This window comes from Protobothrops mucrosquamatus, unplaced genomic scaffold, assembly GCF_001527695.2.
Source record: "Protobothrops mucrosquamatus isolate PMUCROS unplaced genomic scaffold, P.Mucros_1.0 scaffold1715, whole genome shotgun sequence".
Taxonomy (NCBI): Eukaryota; Metazoa; Chordata; class Lepidosauria; order Squamata; family Viperidae; genus Protobothrops; species Protobothrops mucrosquamatus.
This window is the reverse complement of record NW_015387863.1, coordinates 41,570-51,485: the sequence shown is the minus strand read 5'-3', so window position 1 is coordinate 51,485 and position 9,916 is coordinate 41,570. Positions and strand designations below refer to the sequence as shown.

The 9,916-nt window shown below is 37.9% G+C and overlaps 1 protein-coding gene across 1 annotated transcript in view; it reads right to left on the bottom strand.

The window, feature by feature from the left end:
- Positions 1 to 1,144: 1,144 nt before the first annotated feature.
- Positions 1,145 to 9,916, bottom strand: part of NDUFS4 (NADH:ubiquinone oxidoreductase subunit S4) — a 34,815-nt gene continuing 26,043 nt past the window's right edge. The window contains exons 3-5 of the mRNA XM_015822882.2: positions 7,432 to 7,604; positions 4,023 to 4,096; positions 1,145 to 1,361 (exon numbers count right to left, since the gene is read on the bottom strand). Coding sequence (XP_015678368.1) covers positions 1,258 to 1,361; positions 4,023 to 4,096; positions 7,432 to 7,604 — 351 coding nt within the window. The 3' untranslated portion in view covers positions 1,145 to 1,257. The remainder of the gene's footprint in view (positions 1,362 to 4,022; positions 4,097 to 7,431; positions 7,605 to 9,916) is intronic.

Here is a 9,916-nt window from a genome sequence, read left to right as displayed (position 1 = left end):
TGGCTGATGAGACCGATGTTAGCACAGAATGTTCTGCCACATACTGAACAGAGAAATGTGGACACTATTGCTTCAGCATTTGCAGCTCTGGCTTTACGGAGTGCTCGCTTCTCTTGTGCCAAGATTGTCCTTCTGTGTTCATATGTCTGGCAACCCTGGTAAACCAGGGTACGCCATGTCGGTTGATCATGTGCCAAAAATTCCCAAGAGATGGTGTCGATATTCAGGGACTTGAGAGATGCTTTCAGCGTGTCTTTGTATCGCTTCTTTTGTCCCCCGTGTGATCGCTTTCCTTGAGACAGCTCACCATAGAAGAGCTGTTTAGGGATGCGATGGTCTGGCATCCTTACAACGTGCCATGCCAGGAAAGTCAGTTGTTGCAATTCTGTAAACACCATGGCCTTGTATTTTGGTGCCTGTCTTTGATGCTACACTGAGAAGCAACACTGGAATTGGTCACTGCCTCTCTGAGAAGAGCTGGAATAAAGCTGTGATATTTTTATCTTAGTTGCAGAGAGCTTTCCAAAACACCCTTAGCAATTCTTGACTGGAAAAAGATGTCCCAATATCCACAACAGGATGGTAAGATGTGTCCTTTCCTCTTGCACTAATGGAGCACAGAGTTTTACTTGGATCCTGATAGGTTTTCAGTTATTTATGAACAAGCAATGACAGGATTTATCTGATAGGGTTTAAACATGTTCTAAATATGCCCTCAAGTTCTCAAAATATAAAATCTTTCACCATTTTTAAGGTAGAATGGCATTGAGACTCAGAAGAATGTAAATTTAATCTTCCAGAGGGAGATTATTGATTTAAGAAATCTTGTTTTAATAAAATAGTACATTCTTGTATTGTATATAACAAGGTAAAAAAGCCCCACAAATGACTGAAGTTTATGTATTAACAGCTTTTCTATGTGAATATATATATGAATATATATTGAATTATAAAATTATTCAAAAGCCAAGGCTTGGTCTTTAATGCTGCAGCTCATTTCAAACATTCCTTTTAATGAATTCCACGTACAGCAATTTCCTAGAGGTATGAACACCCCAAATCTCCTCTCTAAATATAGGGAAGTTTGTAACAGGTTCAATTGGAGACATCAAAAACATTTTAAATAGACACCACAAGACGCATGAGTAGTTTAAAGGTCAAATTTATTAGGAGATTAAGAGATGTATTATACATGGACTATAAATACAGCACAGCTGACTTTATTCACAGTCAGATGCAGAGACAACCAATGCCAACCTATTTTGTGGACACCCTTGTTCTTTTGTTCCAAGAAAAGTTTGCGCCATAAGACTTGGATTTAGGTTTTGGAATCCTCTGCTCTTGAACATCATAGCTCCAGCCTAGGAAAAAACATGTTGAGAATTCTAAACAACACACATATAGTTGGTAATAGTGAGCAAGTGCAACACAAACAAAAGTAACTTCAAACTTTTAAGAGCTAACAGAAAAGAAATACCAACATATTTGATATACAATATGCAATTATTAGTTTATTCTTTTGCAAAAGGCAGTGAACAATAATCCTTTAAGACAGATATGCCTTAAATGTGACCTACACCTGTTCCCAGGTTTGTCAGATCTCAGGCACTGTGTGTTCCAACTTTCACCGCTCCTGCTGATGGACCAGGATCGACAGTTGACACATGAAGGCTGTAATCTTATGCATTCACACCTCTCTATCAGATGTCAAGCCAAGTTTTGAAAATATGCCTGGTAGCAGAGGATCCCAATGCCACAAGGAAGCAAGAAGGACAAAGAGGTGAGCTTTGGAGAATTTAGAATGTGATCCCTGAATTCAGAATCAGCTGCTTCACATAACAGAAACCTTGCTAATTTTTCCATAGCTTCACATTTAAAACAAATGGAATTGCCTGATACTAGTCTTTTAAAGAGTTGTTTTCCAGCTGTAAACATTATTCTGATTATATTGCTGTCAGATTCAGAAAATGGATTTGCATGATGGTAATTCCTTTCCCTACAGAGGCAGAAAGGAATGGGCAGTCCGAGACAGACACATGGGATCAAGGAAGGGTAAATGTGATTAATAGACTATTCACACCCCAGTAAAAGTGCAGTAATGATATTCTGCACTTGCTTCTGAGAAAGTTACCTGGGAGTGGGAAAGGATAATAGGGAATGAATCTTTTTTTATTCACTTTTATACGCAAGATGTAATCTAGAGAAAATTCAGACTCAGATCTATACATTTCCATGCAAAACTGTTCACTAGATTATTCAGCTTGGATCTCTCTAAATCTTTTGGCCTATATTCCTTAAAATACTGTCAACATTATGTGTTATTAGGGATAATTTATTTTGAAGTTAATATATATTAAACAGGAACGCAAACCTGTGTTAGACTCCTAGGGATAATTTCAACTTTTGACTCTAGTTCAGGAATGAAATTGAGTTTAATAACTGCATGTTTGCAGAGTGTTAGAAACAAGCACATAAAGAATCACAGGGTTTGGCATCATTTGATCTGCCTGAAAATCTCTGCACTCATGAGGCCTAATCATGGAATAACTGAGACTTGTAAACCAAGATAAAGATGCCCTGGCACGGGCAGATGGTAAAACATCTCTCACTCACATTCACTGGAATTAGGCCAATGTTCTTAGTTCTCACTTTAGCAAACTGATTTTCTTGTCAAATATTTGTAGGAAATGAGATAAAGTAAAATGTACAGATTTAGTTTAACACCAACATTTATGGGTGTTATAAGAAGGCTTATAAGAACTACTCCCTAAAAATTCTCAGTGTATTTAAGATGCCAGGAGTAACATATTCAATATGTTTTAGTTAAGAAAATTGCTAAATCAACATTTTCGGTCCTGCAAAACGGAGGCAGATGACCCCCAGTTAGATTTTGATCCAAGAGCTGATCTTCCCTAAAAGCAACAATATTAACTACAAATACTTATTATGCATATATCAAATTACTTATTAAGAATCTGTTCCTAGGTGCTGGTTTTAATCTCTAAAGCCATAATGGCTATCTGCAGGACCATTTACTACAGATGGATCCTACCCCCTACCCCCCACCCCCGCGACCATGTTCTCATTAGGGATGATAAGGATCCTCCCTCCAAAGATGTTTTTCTCAGTACTAGCACTATGGCACATCCATCCTGTCTATTATGGCAACATTGTGTCATAATGTGATGCTATTGGGGAAGATAATGTTGGATACAAACCCCCCCATGAAACCCAGCACCAGAGCTTGGTATCAATAAAGGTAAAAGTTTCCCTTTTCCAGTTGTGTCCGACTCTAGGGGGAGTGCTCATCTTCATTTCTTATCTGAGGAAGTCAGCGTTGCCCAAAGACATTTCCATAGTCATGTGGCCAGCATGACTATACACCAAAGTGCACGGAACGCTGTTACCTTCCCACTGAAGTGGCACCTATTTATCTACTTGCATTTGCATGCTTTCAAACTGCTAGGTTGGCAGCTGGGGCAAGTAACAGGAGGTCACCCTGTCACGTGGCACTCAGGTTGGAACCCAGTCTGTCAGCTATCCATTTCAGCATGTTTAACCGCTGAACCATCGCACTCTCTTTTGGTATCAATATTCCAAGCTAAATGATACACAAGGGAAAAATCTTCCTGGGATGTTTGCAAGGTAAGACACCAATCACTCTGTGCCAAGGTAGTGAGGATGGCTGAGAAAATGAAAGTGACAAGGATCTATGAAGGGACAACTGAACAATTTTTACTACTGATGAAGTTCAATATTTTTTATTATCAACGATATCAAGTGTTAATCCAAACTTCAATTTCAAACAATGTAAGAGAATGTTAATATTTGAATGTTCTACTTCAGAATCATATAGCAATTCCTGTTGTGCATCACTAGTACATTAGGTACTGCTACCCACTCAACAGAACACATCTGCCAAGATGAAATTTCAGCCCCGTGTCACTGCCATTTCTTTCTGCTAGTAGCTCAAACTCCCCCTCTCATTCAATAGCATGCACTCTGGTTGCTGCTGCACATACCATTTTTTTCAGCAAATGCAATAGCATCTTCTTTTGTAGAGAAAGTTAGCTGGATATTGGACAGAGGATCCGCTCTGTAAATAATAAAACATGGAAATAGCAAGTAAACATTTAAAAGCACTATGATTTCAGAAAAACTATTAAGATAAATCTTTTCTAGTGCCAAAATGGCACAATCATTGGCTCTGGTCTAAAGGAAATCGTCTTCCTGTAAATTATCTTTGTATCGCTGAGAGAAAAGGCACATGAAGTTTCAACAGAGTCACAAAGGTGCTTTTTCAAAAGGCAACTGGACCAAACGTTCAAGATCTGAAGAAGCTTCTTGGATGAGCAGCAAAACGTTTTCAAGGAAAAAAACCAAGAAAGTTTAATTGCCTTTTGAAGCACTTTTGGGACAACCATGACCGGGATGACTGAGAATCTCCATAGAGAGTTTCAATAGAGATTCTTAATGGACATATACAATGGAAAGATACTACGTAGGGTTTTAATGAGTGTTCTGAACTGAATTGGAAACCAATGGGCAAAGCCTCTGCTTCTGAAACTGAGTAATAAAATTAACCAGTAAAATTCTAACAACCATATTCTGTACTATTTGAAGCTTCACAATACATTGCAGTAATACTGATTGATATTTATTAAACATCACAGTATCTAGACATTAAGAGATACCAAAAAGGGACAAAAGTATTTGGGTCTATAATAACAGTACTAATGCTGCCATACTGGGAACTTGAGGACAATCCTATCCAGAACTGAAGGATTATCAACTCCACAGATACAACGACTGTTAGCTCACAGCACTTTCCTCTTCTTAGAGTTCAGCTCCTGTTTATTTACTATCACCTAGTCCATTGTCAAAACCAGGCACTGGTTCAGCAGCTCTATGGCCTCACCTGACTCATAAGGCAAGGGAAAAGTGTCCTCATATGCTGATCACATTTAACTCCAAATCCCTAGATGACCACATCTAGTAGTTTCAGAGAGTTGTTAAAGAAAAACAACAGATGGTATAGCATAGAATGGAAGCTTGTGGGCACAATACAAGTGTGCCTCAGGCCTGGCTGGAAATCCCACGGATTTTTAAAATACAGATCTGGCTAGAACAACCACACAACCTTGCATGCATTCTTTATTTAAATTTAAATCATATTTTCTATCCAAGAATTGAGACAACTTGCTAGCTGCCTGCTTCTAATTCTAAGTTTCACAATACCTTATGGTGGGTTAGAAATGCATTTTATGACACCAGGAAAAAGGAAACAAAAATAATCTAATTTGTCTGCGTGCATTCTGATTTTTTATTTCTAAGGAGGAGGAGGAGGAGGCTGAACCACAAAAGGGCCAAGAATTCTTAGCCTTCCATTTTCTGAGTAAGCCAAACATCCAAACCCACAGTCCGGAGTGAAATGTTAAACATGTGCTTACTTAATTTTTCAGAATATCTCTTTCATGAATAACACCACCACAATCACTAAAATAGAACTTCTAGTACTACCAAGGGAAGCATGATGAATTCTCAGAATTTATGAGAATAAATCTGTTACAGCAACTCTGAAATTATGTAAAATGTGTCTCAAGGTTATAAAAGTCTGTGTGCAATTGCTTCATCGCAAAAAGTCCTTTTGATCTGCAACTAAATCTTCATAAAATCTGCAGTACTTTCTTCAGTGATGCAGAACTAACTTTCTGACTTTAGAAAGCAAGGAAATAGGTGACAGACGAAGACAGATTGTAAACCAAATGGCTTCTTTCATTCATTTCATTGATATAAAATTTAACAAATTGTTAAAGCATTATGGAGATACTACCACATGTACACATACAATAAAAATGCGTCCACTCTCATATTGAAGGCAGCGAGTTTTGAGCTAAGAATCTGAGCAGTTATAATACAAGTTGGAAACTCTTATTTTTTACTGAAGTCCAAGATCCCATGCTGCTTTACTAAGATAAATCAAGATTGATTTGTTTTCTTAAGACACAAATCTATCTAATACAGTAAAATAAGGTAAACTAAGAATGTTCCCAAAGAATTTGCTTCAGCCAGTATCTAAAGTGGCATAGTCCCCAAAGAGGCAGCCTAATTCTAAAAGTAAGAGTGTTAAGGAACCCAGGTAATTACTTTAAGAATCTAGATCAAATATTACCTAAGCTGGAAGCATCCCTACTGATACGTATCTGCTTGTCACATCTGTTTGCAACTTTTAGCAATGCTTTCACTGGAATGCATTCTCTATCTGACTGAATTGATAAGATGTGGGGATTTATTATGTTTATATAGTCTACAGATAAACCCAACATTTGTTGGAATATAGTGATTATTTCACAGACATTGCTTAGTCACATGCAAAGGGAACAAAACAGATCCTGCAAATTACCACAAAATGTGTTTTATCTATAATTAGTAAATTATATCTTTTATTGTAATTTCTTTAATTGTTGTGAATTGTCTAGATTCTGGGCTAAGATCCATTAGGCTGTAGTAAATAAAGATGACTGTCTGTTTTGGCCTCTCATTTCTTTATCAGTAAAATTTAACCTAGCTTTTTTTTCCTTTCTGAAGCATTTTCTCACAGGTGCAAGGTCTGCTTTTTCAAATCAACTGAATGTTGATCAATTGATTGGACAGGAATTGACCAACCAGTTTGTCCCTTGAGCCTGATGTCATGGGCTGAGAGTGAGTGACATTGCCCAAAGTTACCCAACTGGCTTTCATGCCTAAAGAGGGACTAAAACTCAGAATCTCCTGGCTTCTAGCCTGATGCTTTAATCCAGTGGTTCTCAACCTTTTTAATGCCATGACCCCCAACCGGTCATAAGTCGAGGACTAAACCGGTCGTAAGTCGAGGACTTTCCCTGCCCGGGAGTGCCGCGCATGCGTGGTTCCGCCCCCTGCGCCGGCCGAGGCGTAGCTGGCAAGCGGCAGAGACGGAGCAGGCCGACCACCAGCTGGCCCAGCTCAAGGGAGGTAAGGCACCCGCCGGAAAAGGGGAAAAAAATGGCAGACAGCCTTGCTTGGCGACCCCCGTGAAATGGTCGATTGACCCCAAATGGGGTCGCGACCCATAGGTTGAGAACCGCTGCTTTAGTCACTAGACAAAACTGACTCTTATGTAATGTAGCTAATAACAACAATTTGATCTTATCTGATTCTTGGAATTTTCATGGCCTATTTAATGCAACTCCACATGGTCATTTGTACATTTTACCACCTGATGACCCCCTTTCTCAAGTGTGAGAATCGCTTCAATTTCACATTTAGAAGTTAACAAAAAATTCCCAAATAAAAAATAACATCCTTGGCAAAAACATGTTATTAGAACTTTTAAAATCGAATCATGCTTGGTAAAAATGTCTGTAATAGTTGATCAAAGAATAAACTTTGAAAATGCTATTTTATACTTACGAAGATGCCCAACCCATCAGTGGGTTTTCCCAACGCTCCCTTGTGTCAAATTCCATTTTCCATTTTTTTGTGTTATTAACACCAGCTTGCATGGCATTACGGGCTGGAACAAAAATATAAGCTTTTCTTGTTTTAATATGCTCCTCTGGAACACCAGTTAGAGGGCTAATGTCCTATGAAAACAAGAAAGAAGAGATAAACAAGTACATTTTTAAAAAATACCAATGACCTATACTTTGGGGAAAGTTAATTTTCATTGAGAGAAATGAAATGCAGAGGTTCCAAATCTATTCATCATTCACGTATAGGATAACAAATATTCAAGAGTCTTACACTTTTTCACTGAAAAATGTTAATGATCTTCTGATTAACATTTAAACCTCAGGGATGCTATGGTACCTTTGCAATGCCCTGCTGTAAACATTTCTTCTGTAGTATTTAGGCTAAAACATGTAGCTCTACGGGGCACCCAGAAGTCTTAATGCAGCTTAACACCATACATTTATCTCAGTGCCATGACTAAGCAGTTTTGCAATACCATTACAGGTAGTCCTTGTTCAGTGACTACCTTGCTGTGACTATTGTGATGACTCCAAATTCTATATTTTGCCTCCACGTTCTACATCACGCTTGACTTATGTTTCAAATCTACAGCTTTTGGTACTGCCCAGTTGAATGAAGAATTTTGGAAAGGAAAAAAGTTTGCACATTTTTGTGCACTTTTGCTGGTTGTATTAAAAGTATTGACTAACTTTAGGAGGTTAGTTTCAGTTCTTATAGGCCAACACAACTATTTCTGGTTTTAGCCAGTAAATGCTGCATGAATGGAATTGGGGTGATATGACTAAAGCTCAATGAATCCCATATTTTGCATAGGTCTGAAGCAAGCACTTGGTTATACAAAAGGTATTCTCTATAATTTGAATCCTAATCTTCTAACATCTGTTGACAAAAGCTCAGATTATCCTTTGCTTCCTCCCAAAACGACCACATTAACCTAGCAGAGTAATTCAAAACTACCACCTACTTTAGATTTTTGCCTGCACAATGCCAATGGGAATGGCTTGGACTTCTTTCTTTTGCCTGTCTCCAAAACAAAGGCTGATCTGATGCAAGCCCAACTCTTGGCAGACAGAGGTAATCCAAACCAGTGATGACATGACTTAAATTTAAGGAGGCAAACAAATTTAAATAGCACACTGTGATTTTAAAAAATAAGCCTCCAGCTACCAACCTCAGTGCATCTGCTGTCAAAGAATTTAAAAGCTGTTCTCAGCAGACCATTCCTGGAAAAGGGGAGGCATGTCTTCCACTCCCCCCTCCCCTTTTTGTTTCACTTTATAAAATCAACTCAGAGAGATCAGTCACAACTGCCAAGTGTGAAATGTTTGTCTTGCATTTAGAACTAAGGGGGGGGGGAAACCCACAGGAAATTACAACAACACATAAAAGCTGAGCTCAGACTACCTAAAGCAAACTGTCAAAATATTTTAACTATTTAATCATAAATGTTTCCTTTGAGTCCAAATAGTGTTTATATTAAATTCCAGACTAGTCAAAATATGAAGACACGCCAATTATTAGTCAAAAAGTTGCAACATACAAAGCTACACTCTCTTCTGACAGACAGGCATTTGATTGCTTAGAAAGAAATATTGCAAAGGTTGGGCAATCAATTGTAATACTTCACACAATTTGTTTCACCAGTGGTAAAAATAAGGGCGAGGCTTAACTGTTGCAGCTTGTCTGTTTATAAAAATCAACTGGCAATTTATTTACATTTACACAGATACATTCTTAAAATTAGGATTTGTGTGCCTCTGCATAAATATGTAACTGACAAAAAAGCAGTTTCTACCTATTCTGAAAGGGATGCCACTAAATATGCAGACATATACATGAAGGAAAAATAACTTTATGTACCCAGCCTTCATACTATTTACTTTTGGAATAAACCATGTTATGCAAAGTGTAGAAAAAATATTAAGAAATTGTAAAGAAAAAATAACCCTAAACATGAAATGAGAAAAGTAGCTAAATTTAGTTTACGCCAACACCATTCACAATATTTCCCCACATTTTTTCATTCTTCCAGAATGTCCTTGTACCGCTCTTCATACACTGCTTTTAAAACTTCTCAGGCTCTTCTTTTGCAGGACCTCATCAACTCCATCCAATCACCACTTTCAACTGGGAAGTGATTAAGGCATGAATGACAATGACAGACCATGTCCATATATCACTTCATACTTGCCTTTTCTTCTTTTAATTTTTTTATTTGTAAGATTCATTAGCTCCATCCAACTACAACTTTCTGGTTCTTCCCATTCTCTTGACTCATTCACTCTGCTTCCAGGTATTAGTTTTATGATTCAGTCTTCATTCATTCTCTCTACTGTATATGACCAAATCCCAACAATTTATGTCTTTGAATTAGTCACTCACTTTTGCATTTAGCCTTCCTTCCTTCCTTCCTTCCTTCCTT